Source organism: Pelodiscus sinensis, chromosome 8 (assembly GCF_052426305.1).
Source record: "Pelodiscus sinensis isolate ZL-2025 chromosome 8, ASM5242630v1, whole genome shotgun sequence".
In the NCBI taxonomy this organism is placed as follows: domain Eukaryota; kingdom Metazoa; phylum Chordata; order Testudines; family Trionychidae; genus Pelodiscus; species Pelodiscus sinensis.
Genome location: NC_143059.1, coordinates 1,685,884 through 1,703,588, shown reverse-complemented (window position 1 = coordinate 1,703,588; position 17,705 = coordinate 1,685,884). Strand labels below are relative to the sequence as shown.

Below are 17,705 nucleotides of genomic sequence, written 5' to 3'. Positions count from 1 at the left end.
GATCTTGTAAGTGTGGATGTTCAAGGGCTTGTCTCAAAGGACTCCAGTGCCTGGTAAGTAACCTTCATTTATGTATATAGTTCTTTACTCCCTGTTTGAGCCAAGAATGAGATCATGAACTATGTTCCACAGGTGTGGCGTCAGATCTTGAATTTAACATCACTTTCTTTATTTCACTCCACAGCTTCTGCAAACATAACTGCGAGGAAGCTGCACCCTGTAGCCGGCATAGGTCGCTTGAAAACGCCGACAGCAGAGATTGAGCACAGTCTCTGTGGTCCCATTGTCTCTCCTGTCTCTAAGGTAGCACCTGCATTTTACTGGGGGAGGAGAGGGCCTTGAAGGTTGTGAGGGAATTGGACATTCCAGCAGCAAGAAAAGTGGAAAAATTCCATATGAGAGGCAGAGGGGTCACTAATACTGAACTTTAAAGACAGAATGTTATGTAGCCCTACTTGGGATTGAGCATTATGAAAGTGGATGACTCAGGATCAGTGTTTCACTCTAAATAGTGACTTCTTCAGGGATGTGACACAAAACAGTTTCAGAGCTACTACCTCTGATTGTACTATCATAGACTGCAGGGAACCATTTGGCATTGTAAGGAGATAGTTTCCATTAATAACTCCCAGAAATTGCCTACTCTTATTGTATCAGCTACTTTGACACGGTCTCCTATAAGAAATCATGCCATCATGCATGTTTTGAAAGTAGAAGGTTTTTAACATGGTATAATGCCCAAGTAATGTTCGTTGGACCATCTGCAGAAGACAAGGGAGCAGTAGCTGCCTTGCAGGCTCTTGTGCTGATGTTTCCAGAACCTTCCAAGCACACACTGACTCATGTGGATACTGCCCAGTTTTCGTATTCTACATCTCCTCTGAGAGGAGGCAGTTTAATATTAGCTGTAATATTTTAGTACCTATATCTGAAAGCATAGAGGCATCTCAAGAAAAAAAAAAGATTGAATATACAGTGTTGGCCAATGGAGGAACCTGCTTATCAAGCTGAGAACAGAAAGAAAGAGATAAAAAGAACCAATATTTCCCACTTCAGCATAGAACAAACCACTTGCGAAACATCACCAGAGTTGGAAGGAAGCAAATAATTATGGTGAGAAGAGAAGGCTACCACACTCTTCAGATTTTATTTTGGGATGGTCATTAATTCCAGCCCTGCATATCTGAGCTACCATAATGGAGCACAAGGCAGCAAGCAGTCTCTTGGGTTGACTCATCCCATAAGGCTTTGAATCCTGTCTTTCAGTACAGGCAGTCCCCGGGTTACGTACAAGATAGGGACTGTAGGTTTGTTCTTAAGTTGAATCTGTATGTAAGTCGGAACCGGCGTCCAGATTCAGCCGCTGCTGAAACTGACCTCCAGTTCTGACTTAAATACAGATTCAACTTAAGAACCCCAAGCGTCCCAAGTCAGCTGCTGCTGAAACTGATCAGCGGCTGATTCCAGGAAGCCTGGGGCAGAGCAACTCTGCCTCGGGCTTCCTGTAGTCAGCGCTGGTCAGTTTCAGCAGCGGCTGACTTGGGGACGCCTGGGGCAGAGCAGCTGGGGTGCTGCTGGGTTGCTCCAGTAGCACCGCTCCTCGGCACTACTGGACCAAACCAGCAGCACCCCAGCTGCTCTGCCCCAGGTGTCCTGATTCAGCCACTGCTGAAACTGACCAGCAGCGGCTGAATCAGGATCTGGGGCAGAGCAGCTGGGGTGCTGCCGGGTTGGTCCAGTAGTGCCCAGAGCGGCGCTGCAGGACCAATCGGCAGCGCCCCAGCTGCTCTGCCCCAGGGTCCACAACAAAAGCCTGGTCTGCTGGGGGGGGGGGCACACTAGCTGCGCCGCCCCCCCCCCCAGCAGACCAGGGACACGGGGAGCAGAGCCGCAGCGGCAGTGGGGTGCCGTGCCTCTGAGGCTTTGCTCTGGCAAAGTCTCAGAGGCGCGGGACCCCGCCGCGGCTGCGGCTTCAGTCCCGGTGCCCCTGGTCTGCTGAGGACCGTCTCCAGCAGACCAGGGGCACCGGGACTGAAGCCACAGCAGCGGCGGGTTCCCGCGCTTCTGAGGCTTTGCTCTGGCAAAGCCTCAGAAGCGCGGGAACCCGCCGCTGCTGCGGCTTCGCTCCCGGTGCCTGTGGTCTGCTGGGGACGGTCTCCAGCAGACCAGGGGCACCGGGAGCAGCTTACGAACGGGGCTCTCTCACCCTGGAGCTCGCAGGAAGCAATCCGCTACCTCGACCTCCGGGGCGAGAAAGCCCCGTTCGTAAGTGCGGATCCGACGTAAGGCGGATCCGCGTAAGTCGGGGACTGCCTGTAATTATAAGACATAGACTCTCAGTTGCACAAATCTGCCATGGTATATAATGTGAAAACCTGATTATGAGAATACTATTTTTATGAATGAGAACTTAAGAAACTCAGTTGATTTATTCTCTTGAGTTAGAGTTGAATGAGAGACATCAGATAAGAAACAATTAGTATATTTTACTAAGTCCATCATATTCTCATCAACCTCTTCTCCTGACTCACTGTGCAGTGCAGTTTTCCATGAAAAGATGTTTCTGAATGTGATAATGTTGTCTGCAGGTTGCATATGCCAGAGGCCATAGCAGGGAGCCAGAAGAGGAGATGTACAGTGCAGAGAATTTCCGTCGCATTGCTCGCAGTCTCAGTGGGACAGTCATCACAAACAGGGAAGAGACCTTGGTCTCCTCTCATAGTTTTGTAAGTAGTATGAACCTCAACATTGCAAAGAGATGACTTGTTAGGATGGAATTAGGAGCTGCTTTTCCTCTTCCTTTACTACTTGCTAGTGGAGTTGATGAGGGAAAGGTGAAAGCCGCACAACTGAACAGCATTGATGCCAGTTCAGAAACACGAAAATTTGTTCCAATGAGTCATTCCCTTTCTTCTCTGTTAGATGGAGAAGTCAGTTTTTATTTAAAAGCAGATAGCTTGGCTGCTGTAAGAGTCACCACACCTACAACTGTGCAAACCACAGCTTGTATGTGTGTGCTCATGAATGCGCACTAACAGAATGAAACCTGGTAAAGAGCACATTCAGTTGGAAGTTTTCTGGTTTTGCTATTGAATTACTTATATGTTCCAATTTTTAATAGAGAGCCCAGTGATTTAACAAAAGAATTCTTTAACAGTATGTACAAGGACACTTTTGCTTCCTTGTTGGTGTTTATAAGGCATATCTTCATCAAGAAATAGTGATTATACACAAAGTGCTGTCACTTACATAAAGTAAACAGCTTAAAAGAGAGAAATGTTTTTCTCTCTTGTCTTTGTAGTCTCAGGTTAGGCATAATCAATGCTTTTTTTGTGACTGTTGTACTGCCCGGTATGCATTACTGGCACCTCCATTCGCAGTACTGACCCCTCCAGTCAAAGCTTACCTGGAAAGAATGGAGCGTACCGGCACTTCTGTACGCAAATGTCCGACAGTCAGCTCGGCTGCGTGTCTTAAAGGGGCCACATCTCTTAAAAGGGCTCAACAACTTTTCCTCTGGAGTACAGGCACCCTTTTTTTTTTTAAACATAAAAAGCACTGGGCATAATGAATATGGAACTTGAAAAATGTACAGTATTTTCAGGCAAAAATTGGTTTTTTTTAAGGTTGATTATATCCAGTTTCACTGTATTTTTTCCATAAAGGAAATACAGACAGGCATGATTTAAAAAAGTTAAACAAAAGATGGTGTTAGAGTAAACTGAACTTTACTTCATCAGCTGAAAGGATTCAAAGTGATTTGGTTGTTGCCTTGCTGACCCTACTGCTCAAAGGGTAGGAGAAAATATGCTCTCTTGGTCAGCCTGATTATTCAGGGAATGAAGAATGTTGCTGGGTCTAATTGCATTGAGTAATATTTCCCTTTCAGAGTTCCACAAAATTCATGTAATTGAAAAGAGGAATTTTGGTTGAATTGTAAGTCTGAAGAAAGCAGGAACAGATTGCTGTCAGTATTTAACAGAGTGATTTCTTCAAAGAGAGGGAACTTTTTAAGAAGAGTATGCAGTAATGTGATGTATTGGGTTTGTTCTGATTTTTTTCACTTGCTCTGTTTATCCTTTTTCAAAGAAAAACTAAAAACATTGGCCTTGTTTAAAAGCTTCAGAATAAAGCTTTTGGAGAGACCAAGTTGCAAAGACAGGGTTAAGCAAGGCTGAATGTATAGCATGGGTCAAGTTTTAGGCCTCATCCTATAATACAAGTTGTACCAGTTTAACTAAAATTTGTTTTCAAATCTATTTAATTAAACCAGTGCAACTCTCGTTTAGGTAAGGCCTTATCCAAGTCTTGCATTGATGCAAAAGCTTAAACTCCACTAGCATGTCAGAAAGTTTGTCTTCCATCACTGTTTAGCACTTAGCAAAGCATGTTTGGCAAGGGAGATGTACATTTCAATAATGTACATTTTCAGGCATGGGTGGCCCAATCTTTATAAGGTGATTAGAAAAAGCAATCTGCTCTTCCCTTTCCCAGCACAAGGTTATTCTGAAATGCGAGTATGATGGTGGGGGTTTTCTGATCTGTTTAGTTACCCAAGAACCTTTCTGGGGTGGGCAGTGTTGTTACCTTGCATTTCTTCCTCTTTTGTAGAGAGATGCACGTACTTGTTGTGGTGACTCATCCATCTTTCCTTCCTGGATCCCCACCATGTTTGCTTGATTGAACCCAGCTTTGTGTTTAATCATCATTTGTGGTTTCTTTCCTCTCTCATTTTGTCAAAAGGAAGCATCAAATGTGAGGAAAATGCCAAAGGAAACCACGCACCGTTCTTCCAGCTCCACTTCCCTCCCTTTTCCCCACGATCCTTCTATGTTGCCCTCTGATCCCCACCACTACCCAACCCAGATGCAGAACCTGTACCATGATGCACTGATGCCTAGCATGGTGGGCAAGGCACGTAGACCATCAGGTAATCACAGGACTCTTCACCCTCCTGCATGATCAGAAATGCTGTTGGAGATGCTGTCCCTGATGGTGCTGAAGTACAGCTCTTTGGATCTTGTCTGCTATGGTGATGGTTTTACCAGCTGCCTGAATCCCTTCAGAAATTTGGAAGGATAAATTGCCTTTTTCTTCATTGTCCCCTTGACACTGCTTGAATGCTATGCTAAATGGATGTAACACAAAGGGACAGTCTTTTGGGTTAGAGCTATGGCTGTTAATTGTTTCAATAGTTATAGTAGTTTTCATTACATATGAAGAGGTACCTGGCCAACAAAAGCATCTGGAAAAATCAAATAGGACTCTGTTCACTAATTTATATGGCATCTATAACACACCATTTCTATTAGGTCATTAACTACAGTACACTGTTTTTAACATTAGAAGAAATGAAGCTATAAATGACGCACACATTCCTCAGAGATGACCCAAAATTGCACCCACATTTTTTACCCAAAGAATTTTGATACTTAACTATGTTTGTGGGAGGGGCAGAAAGTGATGCCTGAGGAGGAGCTAGCTATTAGTACTATAGTCTATTAGATAAGATACTTTCCTCCAAAATCACTTGTGTGAGAGATTTGTTGGAACTACAATTACTACTGATGCTAAAAATTGCTGCATGAGAGTCCATCATGAAAATGATCCAGAAACCCCCAAAACATGTGTCTCCAATTTTCTTGTTGGGCTCCTCCTTCAGTGACACTGAACATGTTACAAAAAGTGCTGACTATTACAGAAATCTGGTGTTCCATTCGTGCATATGACAGCACCTTCAGAAAGAGAGGTTGCAGCTCTTTTTTGGCGCTGGGTGGAATTACAAAAGGAAAGTGAATTGCAAGGAGTATGCAGCTTAGTTTTCACTCCTTCCATATCTTAGGTCAGTAAATGCCGGAGTGTAGGGTTGGTTCAGCTTACCATTTCACATCAGCTGTGAGCCACAGTTAGAGGTTTTGAGAGGAAAATAAAATGAAATTGATTGAACTCCCCCTTTTCCCCACAGGAGATCAGAAGAACATCCAGAAACTTTTGGTTGTGCCTGACGGGGGTGAAACTTTCCGAGGTGAAGACCACCAAGGTGTGGCACTGAACTACAGGAGTATCCCTTGCACTCAGAAATGCACTTCTTCCCAAGGGCAGAGGCCTCTTGTTGACCACCATATGGGAGATGACGCATCAAGGGTCTCTGGCCAGTGGCTGCAGATGAGCCACACTGCCAGACAAACAGCAACACTGCCTGATGAACAAACTTTGCAGGTGGGATACACTGCCCAGCCAGACAAAGGGTTACAGGAAAGTTTCCTCCAGCAGCCCACCCGACACCAAAAAATGCATGACTCCTATGCCGTCAATTGCAGGCCACCTCCTAGCACAGACTATAGCACCTTCAGAGTACCACAACGGCTCTCTAGGAATCGTGGCATCTCTCTGGTCTGCCCTGTGCCTCCTCCACATACTAAGCCCCCTGGACCAAAGAGAGTAGATATGCCCCCAGAAGAAGACTGGCGTCAGAACAGCTATACCCTTCAGCCTGGTAGACTGAGAACACTTCAAGTGCACATGATGGATGGAACTTTCTCTTCTGCCTCGGATGTGCACCGAAGGATGATGGCTTAAGCAGCAGCAGCTGACACCTTGCAGAATAATGGCTGGTGTGGGCTTATTCCACTCAGTGTGTTCCCAGGATTGATCACCCCATCGTGAGCAGACTGTCTGAACTATAGCTGTTGCTTGAGGTGCAGTTGATAGCAAGGCAGCTAACCCTTCAGTCAGCTAACTCTCTGCTAGTGTTGTCTTTAAAATGTAGCTAGACTGTATGTGGAGATGGTATTTCTTTCCCTCTATTGCTAAAGGAGGAACTCGCAGCTATCCTAGTCTCAGCACAAGCACTCTAGTCAGTAGTAGGTGTAAGGGGCACTGGCTATGGATAAGCTCACAGATTCGTGCTTATTTGAAGAAAAGATGTACCTGTTTTTAAAGAACTCCAGCATGAAACATAATTATGGTAAATTCATTGCATACAAAGCCAACATGCTCTTTTCCTTTTGTTTTCTTCTCCTCCCTCTTGTGTTCCCTACCGGAGGAAAACCTGATCCACCTTCCAGGTTCCAGCAAATATAAACACAGCAGGACTGGTGTTAGGCAAGACAAACCCAACATTCAGGGTGCTGAGACTTCAAGTCCAGACTACAGCTGTAGTTGCTACTGAGGAAGGGGGAGAGAGACATTGTCCCACACTATACCAGAACTTCCCCACTTCCCTCAGGCAGACTAAAAATGCTTCAAACAGACATGACTGTTAATGCTGCACACGTAATTACACCAATGTAAACACAGAATAAGCTTAACTATTTTAGGGTCAAACATACTTGCTTTTGTAAGTATTTTTCAAATAAATCTATGAAATAGTTCTATTTAACTGCCTGTGTAAGAATCATCTTCATTTTTTATTTGGTTTTACTTAGCAGCTGGCCTGAAAACTCTGATCTATGTTTTTAATACACTAACTGGAATAAAAAAAATTACATATAAAGTTGTTTGCAGTGTTGTTGTAGCTGTGCCGATCCCAGGATATGAAACACATCAGGTAAGAGAGGTAATACCTTTTTCCAGATCTGAAGAAGAGCTCTGTGTAGCTCAAAAGCTTGTTTCTTCCACCAATAAAAGATACTACTTCACTCACCTTGTCTCTTTCAGACATAAAGGTAATTAATTAACAAACCTTTTATAAAAAAGCACTTGTTAGAGTAGAGGACTGAATCAGGAATCCAACATTTAGTTCCTGACTCCTCCATTTGCTTGCTTTGTGGACTAGTTGCTTTGCACCACCATGCTTCATTTCCCCCTGTAAAATTGGGGTGGTTCTTCGAGTGATTGCTCATATTAGTTCCAAGCAGGAATGTGTGCACAGTCAAGTTTTTTTTTTCCTCTAGCAGTACCCGTTGGTCAGCTGTGCAGGCCCCTGAAGAGGCACCATTATGGTGCTGTATGTAGTCCACATCCTACCACTTGTGCTACCTGGTACCTGTGCTACCAGCAGACTACACTAGGCTATAGACCTTCTGTCTGTCCTGATCAGAAGCGTGTCTATAGTGAGGGAGCAATCTTTGGCACGACATCTGTTTAGAGTGGGAGCGCTGCTGGGAAGGGGACTGTGGTGGTCTGAGTGTGGGTTTGCCCCTGTGTTGGGTCCCAGAGTGGGTGGCACTGGCCTTGGCATCATATCCAGAACCATTTGGAGAGCCTCCAGCATAGATGGTAAGCATAACTGGAAACTGCTGCTGGAAGTAGGTGGTGAGGAGCATGCCTGACTGCAGCCTTCAGTTGGGGCCTTGTAGGTCAACAGGACTGCTGAACCAGGGTCTGTATCATGTCCCAGCTTGCCCTTTGCCTTCATGGGTCCAGAAATCTGCCTCTTCCTGCCTTTCTGGATGGAGCCATGGTCAGTGACTGATGCCAGCTTCCAAATGATACCACCAGTCACTGGGGAAAGGGCCAACCCATAAGGAGGGCTTTCAAGCAAATGTCCCTCTCCTTTTTTAGTAGTTGGCCTGAACGGCTTACAATCTCAGCATTTATTGATTGGGCCTCTCCCAAGCACCATAGGCAGCTGTTGTGAGGATCACTAATGGGCATAAGTCTCTTGCAGGACCACAGGACTTGAAGCCTGGGGACTGGGGCATGCTCCATTCTGAGGCAACATCACAAAAGGACCTATCAATATTTAGTAGAGACTTGTGAAGTAGCATGCAATTGTTAGGATTGCAATGGGAGCCTTTTTAAAATAAGAATGTACCATAACCTAAGGGCAGGAAAGAAAGAGCACATAGGCAAAGGGGGGCAGCTGCCTGGGAAATCTTAGAGAGTCCTCTGGTAATGGCAGATGAAACTGGAACTCCTGGCAGTATAGTGCTGTTAAAGGGAAATGTATTTAAAATGCTATTTCTGCCACTGTCCTTGGATAATTAATGGGGGAATTGATGCCACTGAGCTTAGTTATGCACATCTTGAATACTGTCTCAGGTCTAGACCCATACGTAGGGAAACAGTTGAAAACTAGAGAAAAATACAACAAAGGATAAACATCTGAGTGAACCAAGGGTTCTGGTTTAATTAGCACTGTTGTCACACTCCCATCTCAGTATCCTTTTCTTTCTTTGTCTTTCTTTCTTCTCTTCAGCATCTGAAGAAGTGAGTTGAAGCTCATGAAAACTTATGCTCAGATACCCTTATAAATGTTAGTCTTTAAAGTGCTATTGGACTCCTTGTTGTTTCTGAGTGAACTAAATTTTTTGTAGAGTTTAATGAAGAAGAGATCCAGGGGCGATAGAATCACAGTCTATTAATACCTTGTAGATAGAAATATAAATGAAGGAAGGGAATTGCTTTGTCCCAGATGGTAGAAGAGTCAGTGCCTAAGGCTAAGGAAAGAAAAGTTTGAATGAGATAATAGGGGCAGAGAGGGGGGAAAAATGCTTATATCACAGCAAATGGACAGTTCCTGGGAGAAGTTAAGACACCTTGCCTGCAGAGGTTAGCAAGCAAAGTAAGACCATGTCTATGGTATGGGGACTGTAGTAGTGCATCTGCACTGACATAACCTTGCAGTGGAGAGGCAGTCTAGAGCGATGGAAAAATGGAAATGCTTTCCATTACTATGTGAACACCACCTCTACTATGAATGGTAGCTACGTTGACAGGAGTACCCTTGCATTGACTTAACTGGGTCTGCACTGGGGTTAGGTTGACATAGTTATGTCACACTCCTGACCACTGCAGCTATATTGACTTAATTTTAAGCACAGACCAGGCCTTTAGATAAATCTCTGTGTGTGTGTGGGGGGGGGGGGAGAGAGAGGATTGAGGTGAGAAGCCCTGCAAAACATGAGAGTTGAGCCACGTGCCTTGGGCCAATCTGTTTGTTATAGGATGTGGAATGTGCTGATGGCTTGCTTAACTTCTAATTGCATCCCATCTTGCAAAAGACTGTTCATAGCAAAGGAGGATGGAAGAAGAAATTGGTGAATGAAGCACTGGGTGCAATAATTTACTGGCCAAAAAATGAAGTTTCGGTTGACTTGAAACTCTTTGTGAATTTGTAGTGAGCTCTCTGAATAGTTTTGACTGAAATGAAAGAATAGAAATGTTTCAGGAAATATCTAAACAAAACGTTGTTTTGACCCAACATGAAATGTTTCATTCTGGTTTCAGGCATTGTGAGAAGCAAAGGAGGTCTAGACTCTAATGACAGCATGGGGCCTGGGGAAGGAGGTCTTTCCTCTGCTTGATGAGAAGGGATTGGACCATGAGTTTCCAACCTCTTGAGTGAGTGCTCCAGCCATGGGGTTCTGGGATATTCTGGGATGGACTTCCTCAGTCTGTCCAGTTGTAGCTATTCCACCATAAATAGCCATTTGGAACATGGATTTGAACTTGGGACTTCAACATCCTAGGTGAATGCCCTAATAAGGAACATTTTAGACAGGTCTTACTGAGATGCAGAAGAATGGAATGTTTCATTTTAGAGTCTTGCCTTCATAATTTCACTCTCCTGACTATCTTGGCTTCCTTTGTCAGACCTGCTTTATGGCTGTAAGGTTTGCTCTGTGTATTTGTCTCATGGGATCTGGAATACATCTCTCTCTTTCCTTGGTGTTTCACTTTCCTTCTCAAAGTTTTTAAAAGTCTTCTTTGGATAATTAGATGATTCTAGGACAGCAAAACTGGCACAACAGATACATAGATTTTTAAAAAGACCATTATGATAATGTAGCCTAATTTCCTGCCTAATAGTTTCAGGGGGTTGCTCTGTTAGTCTATAACTGTGTTGTTGTTTTTTTAAATCAATGAATAGTCCTGCAGCACCTTAAAGGCTAAGAAAAAATAGATAGTCTCATGAACTTTAGTGGGCACAACACATTACTTCAGACAAATGGAGTTAAGGGGGCCAGAGTACAAATAAATAGGAAAAAAAGAGGGAATGGGGAGGGAAAGAAGGGGAAAAAATTGGCAAAAAATATTCTCAATTAGAGTGTTGATGCGAAATGATGGTTATAGAGTGGGTTCTGAGTACCTAGTGCTTAGCTTTTTATGTCATTAGGATGTGGAATGTAGCAACCCATCCAGTTCACGTCTTTAGAATGTCATCAGATTAGCATTTAACCCAGCAATTTGTGATTGAATGATAAAGCTAAACCATATTTCTTATTCTGCCTGGAGAAAATTAATTCTGTAATAAGATAAACTGAGTAAAAAACAAAATATATTTGACTGTTTCCAGTAGAGCAGGGGAGGTCTCAGTCCAAGCATCCTCTGATTAACATAACGCCCTTTCAGCTTACAAAGGGCCGTCAGCACCTCAAACATACATTGTCTCTGCCTGGGTGGCAGGTCGTGTTGATTCAATTTCATCACAAATCTTCCCTCCCCCCCTGTAGGTTGGGATGGATTGGCTTGATATCCCCAAGCTTCTTTTTGAATCTTCAGTGGTGGTAGAAAAGTGCATCCATTGTTCAAATAATGAACGGGTTACCTAGAGAAGTAGTGGAGTCTTCATCCCTAGAGGGCTACGTCTACACTGGCCCCTTTTTCGGAAGGGGCATGCTAATTTTGAAAGTGGGAATAGGGAAATCCGCGGGGGATTTAAATATCCCCCGCGATTTTAAATAAACACGTCCACCGCTTTTTTTCCGGCTTGGGGAAAAGCCGGAAAAAAAGCGTCTAGACTGGACCGATCCTCCGGAATAAAGTGGCAGACGTGTTTATTTAAATCCCCCGCGGATTTCCCTATTCCCACTTTCAAAATTAGCACGCCCCTTCCGAAAAAGGGGCCAGTGTAGACGTAGCCCGAGGTGTTTAAATCTCGGCTTGACAAAGCCCTGGCTGGGTTGATTTAGTTGGGATTGGTCCTGCCTAGAGCAGGGGCCTGGACTTGATGACCTTCTGAGGTCTCTTCCAGCTCTATGGTTCTATGATTTAACATTGAGTAAAGCAAGTGCTGACATCACTGAATAGGAAGTGAAACGGGGCTTCAGTTTCAGAAAGATTCTCAGCAGTTTATCTATTTGCCTAGATCTGGGCACACAAAATTTTTGGGAAGATGGGCTGTGTGGGCAACTTGTCAAGAGAGCAAGGCTACACCCAGCTGATACAGTTAGGCCACATGTAGGCATGTTTTTGCATTCTTAAATTCACATCACTACAGTACCCATGGCCTGGTGTAGATGGCTGTTCGTATGTTCTGGAGCTGGAGTAGAAAAAAAATGTTTATATATCATTTTAATGAGTAGTTTTGTACCATGACTAAATTTGCCTTTTTATTAGTGAGACAACAGGTTTCTATTCCAACCACAGTGTTTCCTTCACGAATGTAGTCCCTAATTTTTTGTCTACACGAATGTGCCTGTACCTCTTGTGATAGGCAATGTCCTGGACAAATCTTACCCGATCCAGTGCAAGTGTCTTAGAGCCCCCTGTGGGACTGTGACAGTGGAAGCTAGGGGAGGAGTTGAGCCGTGAGAGGCTCTTTAAAACAACGGCCAAAGCAGGAATGGCACGTAGAGGTTAAGCAGGTTTCCCAGGAAGAGGCGTACACACGTACCTTAGGACAATGTAGCACTTTAAAGACTAACAAGATGGTTTATTAGGTGAGCTTTCGTGGGGCAGACCCACTTCCTCAGATCCTCACTTCCTTAGGAACCTTTTTGATCTGAGGAAGTGGGTCTGGCCCACGAAAGCTCATCATCTAATAAACCATCTTGTTAGTCTTTAAAGTGCTACATTGTCCTGCATTTTGCTTCAGCTACCCCAGACTAACACGGCTACGTTTCTATCACACGTACCTTAGGGCCGTGCTGCGGCGGGAGCGGGGGGTAGTTTTCTCACGCTCCCTCAGGGCCGTGCTGCGGGAGGAGCGGGACGGAGAGTTTTCCCACGCTCCCTTAGCCGCCTCGTGTGGTGACGCGCGGTGCATGCCGGTCCCGAGGCGGATTGTGTCCCCTCGCTGAGACGCTCGGAGCCTTGGCTGCCGCCATGTTGCTTTGGGCCGTTGCCACCCGGGGCCTCTAGCTGCCCCCGTCCCCGCCGCCGGGGGAGGCCCCGCTCCGCCGAGCAGCGGCCGCCGGCCGGGAGCGGAGCCATGTCCGCCAAGGAGGGGAGCCGGGGGCCGCCGCCTCACGGCACCAGCGAGCGGGCCGTCAAGGGTGAGCCCCGCCAGGGAGCGGTGCGTGGGGCGCGAGCCTGAGGCGAGGCGGTGCGGGGGGCGCGTGCGCAGCGAGGGGCGATCCCCGCCACCCTGCTCGCGCCCTGCTGCGGCCGTTGCGCGCGGGCCGGCTCGCTCTGCGCGCGCGGGGGGGCCGGGTACAGCAGCGGCCGGCACGTCGCGTCCGGTCAGGGCTTTCCCCGCCGCTCCTGCCACACGGCGCGCGGCCTGGTAGCGCAGCCCGGCCTGGCCGCCTCGCCTTGGCGCTCGCCCGCTCGAGAGTCGCCCTTGGGGCAGCAGCTGTGAACGCCGGCGGAGCCGGGCTTTCCAGCCCCGCTTGCCTTTCCGCGTTACGAGCGGGGCGCTGGAAGCCGCGCGTGGCCGGGAATTGGCCACTTCCCAGCGCGCAGGAACCCCTTACGCACAGCAAGGTGGTGGTCGCTCTCCGTTGCGTGATGTAGCGATTGGCTTGGGGGGTCGCATCTGCTGGGAGACCGTTGTGCCCAGTCTGCAGCGCTCAGTGCTGCTGTCACAGCGTTGTAGTATTGCAGCCTCGCTCTGTGCGGTACTTTCTACACTCTGCAATGTGTTGCAAGACACAATTCAGACAGTTCAAGAGAGATAACAGTGCATGGGTATTTCAAGCCGCACTGAAAGACCTGCTGATTTCCCAACTCTTAACGGTTTCTATTAATCATGACCCATACTGTTAGGTGTTCCAAAATCCAAGTTAAGACTAATTTTAAGGGGGGAAGAGGCTCAGTGTATTTTTGCCACTGTCTATGTTGCATATAGAGCTATTGTAAAACTTGAATCAGGTTTTGATAGGTTCATATGACACAATTATATCTGCTATGGTTAACTGCCCACATAGCAGTATTTGCTGGGTCCAGCCACATGTCTATTGTGTTGGCCTGTCCAAAGGCACCATGCTGCACAGTTATATTGTGTCAGTGCTTTCTGGAGAAAATCTGGACAGTTAACCCATACTATCTCTGCTGCTGGTGTGAGGGGGTTGAAGAACTGAGAGCTTACTTCACAAGTGCAATGGGTTTGGGATACTCTTATAGCAAAGAACTGAAGGTAAGATAATTGGCTATAGTTATGGTGACCATATTTTCTGAACCAAAAATAAGGGACACCTTGGCCACACCCCCTGAAACCACTGGCCATGCCCCTTACCCCCTCAGGCCCCACCCACCTGGCATAGGAAGTCCCACCCCTGGGAAACAAGAATGATTAAAGGTCTAGAGAAAGTGACCTATGAAAAAAGGCTGAAAGAATTGGGTTTGTTTAGTTTAGAAAAGAGAAGACTGAGGGGGGACATGATAGCCGTTTTCAGGTATCTAAAAGGGTGTCATAAGGAGGAGGGAGAAAACTTGTTTATCTTGGCCTCTGAGGATAAAACAAGAAGCAATGGGCTTAAACTGCAGCAAGGGAGGTTTAGGTTGAACATTAGGAAAAAGTTCCTAACTGTCTGGGTAGTTAAACACTGAAATAAATTGCCCAGGGAGGTTGTGGAATCCCCATCTCTGGAGATATTTAAGAGTAGGTTAGATAAATGTCTATAAGGGATGGTCTAGACAGTATTTGGTTCTGCCATGAGGGCAGGGGACTGGACTTGATGACCTCTTGACGTCCCTTCCAGTTCTAGTATTCTATGATTCTATGAAATTATTTTTGGGGTCAAGATGAACACATGACCAGAAGTAAAGGGTGTCATGACCCCTCTAAGAACTCCTCCCACCATCCTCTGCCTATAGGGATTTGGGCCCCACAGAAGCCCCCCATGCAACTACACTGCAATTGCTTAACCCAGGGTCCAGACCTAGGGTCCCATGACAGCGCAGTGCTATGGGTCTAACCAATTCAAGATGAGATCCAGGATCTAAAATCTATTACTTTGCAGTGTAGTTGCAGTCCCATTTGACTCACAGCCTGGGAATCATCCAGAACTATTCCACCATTTCATGGGACAGCTTCCATAGTCCTCTTAATAGATATTGCCTACTTGTTCCTATTAACTGGTAATCAGAGGGGGCTGGAGCAGTTCCACACCTCCTTCAGGAAGGGGGCTGCTCCAGGGTCACACAGGGCCTGCTGCCAACAGGGGTTGCGCTCATCCAGATCAGCCCCTGTCTCTGGGGAACTCAGGGGCCCCACAGGCATGAACTGCGCCAGTGTCCAGATCAGCCTCTCTCCCTGGGGAGTCCAGCTAGCTAGGATCAAGGGCTGCTGCAAAAGGGGCTGGGAGCCAGTGGCAGCCCCAGTGTAACCTAACATTAACCAGTTAACTGATGACTGGAATTTTACATCCCAGTGAGATGTATTGCAACTGCATTTTTTGAAGTTACTGCAAAATTATCAAGTGTCCTCCATTTCCACAAGCCAGAATGACAATACTGAACCATGTCACTAACCCTCACCACCACGGCTTGAAAGGTATATTGCCTGTGGAGATATACGGAGCTGGGTTATTTTATATGTAAAGCTACTGAGAAATGTATATGTCAATACCATGATGGCAATGCCTATGTTATGTAAATAATCACCAATATTAATTGTCAAATGAGACCACTTCCCAACCTGCTTACAAAGCTCCTTATCCTATATAATTTTAAGCTAGGATTGGGCCCAAAGCAATCTGTTGATATTACCCAAGAAGATCCAGGTAATATTTAGTCATCCTTCAAAATATAAGAGACCAATCAGTCAAAGCCCCACTGCCTGATAGAGGCGATCTTTCAAGAAATTTGGAGAAACTTTGAATTTACTTCTGACAACAGTGCTCTCTCTCACTGGACATGGGGGCTTTAGTACAGATTTTACTTCATGTCAAAATAACTCAGAAATGTGTTGTCCCAGCTAACTCCATTCAAGTCTAGGCAAGGTGCAGCCCAAAGACAGAACAGATTCATTTGAAGCTGGAAGTCAAAACATCTCACCTCTTCACAGAGCTCACAAAGGGCTTGTTCACTGTGACACAACTCTTTCTGGAGAGAGTCAATACATCCTGCCTCTCTGTGGTTGCGCCAAGTGTTTTCACATGGCATCTTAACATACTGTTTAAATCATCAACTGCTTGGATGAGGAAGACTCACAAAAAGTCTGCCGGTCATCCACACCTGAGTGACAGTGATTTCACCACTGTGGTAACAGACCCGATCTCTCTGTGGGCTCTTCTGGAGGAACAGAGAGCCTGTGGAGGTCTCTCGGGGGGGGGGGGGGGGGAGACCAGGGGTACCTCTGTTTCAGTGATTCTCAACCTTTTTGAGCCAGGGGGTCCACAGACCAATGCAAACTTTTCCATGGACCACCAGTTACTAATGGAAACTCACCATTAGTTACGTCATTTAACCTGAGCCATTTTTCTAGTGCTGCAGCTAGAGAGAATGGTTTAATTTAAATTAAACATAGCATTTTAACTCTTAATCAGACTTCATTTTAAGTAAAATAAAATATTAATTTATGTCCAACACAAAAAGGTTTTGATTTTTTCTTTATCAGCTTCAGAGGGGTAGCCAAGTTACTCTGTACAGGATAAACTTTAATAACAAATAGTCTGGTAGCACTTTAAAGATTAACAAAACATGTAGATGGTATCATGAGCTTTCATGGGCACAGCCTACAGCTCTGGTCACAAAAGCTCATGATACTATCTACATGTTTTGTTAATCTTTAAAGTGCTACCAGACTATCTGTTGTTTTTTAAGGTTAGATTATTTATGGCAGGTGTGGGGAACATTTTTTGGGTCAGGGGTCATTGATCCACAGACAAATCAGTTGGGGTATGTCTACACTAGCCCCCTAGTTCGAACTAGGGTGGCTAATGTAGGCATTCGAACTTAGAAATGAAGCCCGGGACTTAAATATCCCGGGCTTCATTTGCATGTTCCCGGGCGGGCGCCATTTTTAAATCCCCTTCGTTCGAACTGACTTCCTGCGGCTACACATGGCAGTCGGAAGTTAATCCAAACTAAGTCCTTAGTTCGGATTAACTATTACACCTCATTGCAGGAGCAAATTTGCAAAAAAAAAAAAGTGGAAGAGTAAATGCATTCCCTGGATGTGGCAAGGTTTTTTTGAGATACCTCCTGTATCCAGAAAACCCCTGCAGTGTAGACATAGCCTGGGGGTAGGGTGTCTGGCCAAGGGGGAGTGTGCAGGAGTAGACTGAGGTGGTAGATGCTTCCCCCTTCCCCGGGGGGCCAACTGCTCTCCGGACCCCCCTGCCCAGCTGGGCCGCAGTGGTGCTGCTCTTCTCCCTCCCCCACCCCCCCCCCCCCCCCGCCGTCCTCCAACCCCTCTCTCCCCCACCCAGCCGGGCCCTGGGGTGGGGGGGCGGCTCTTCCCCTTCCCTGCTCAGCTGGGATGCTCTTGACCGTGCCGCTCTTTCCCCCCCCCCTCCCTTTTCGCCTTTGTCTGTCCTGTCCCGCAGCCTAGCCACTCACTCAGGCTTCTCAGGCTCCTAGAGGCACCGACTTCTGCTTCTTCTATTAGCTGGATCCCCAGCCACAGGGAAGTCCAGGAAACGTCTCTGACT

At 46.2% G+C, this 17,705-nt stretch overlaps 2 protein-coding genes across 12 annotated transcripts in view; both read left to right on the top strand.

Annotated features, from left to right (window-relative positions):
• USP54 (ubiquitin specific peptidase 54) overlaps positions 1-7,495 on the top strand; it is a 115,396-nt gene extending 107,901 nt beyond the window's left edge. The window contains exons 20-23 of the mRNA XM_075935634.2: positions 185-303; positions 2,589-2,726; positions 4,744-4,930; positions 5,966-7,495. Of these exons, the coding sequence (XP_075791749.2) occupies positions 185-303; positions 2,589-2,726; positions 4,744-4,930; positions 5,966-6,579 (1,058 nt within the window). The 3' untranslated portion in view covers positions 6,580-7,495. The remainder of the gene's footprint in view (positions 1-184; positions 304-2,588; positions 2,727-4,743; positions 4,931-5,965) is intronic.
• A 5,366-nt stretch (positions 7,496-12,861) lies between these two features.
• PPP3CB (protein phosphatase 3 catalytic subunit beta) overlaps positions 12,862-17,705 on the top strand; it is a 74,448-nt gene continuing 69,604 nt past the window's right edge. For 4 of the 11 annotated variants that reach the window (XR_012905748.2, XR_012905749.2, XR_012905750.2 and 1 more), the window contains exon 1: positions 12,874-13,163. Coding sequence is in view for 8 of the 11 variants with exons in the window: in XM_075935718.2 (XP_075791833.1) it covers positions 13,100-13,163 (64 nt within the window). In the remaining 3 variants the exon portion in view is untranslated. Of the gene's footprint in view, positions 13,164-17,705 lie in introns of all 11 variants that reach the window. The other 7 variants (XM_075935717.2, XM_075935716.2, XM_075935724.2 and 4 more) reach the window with 6 other exon arrangements.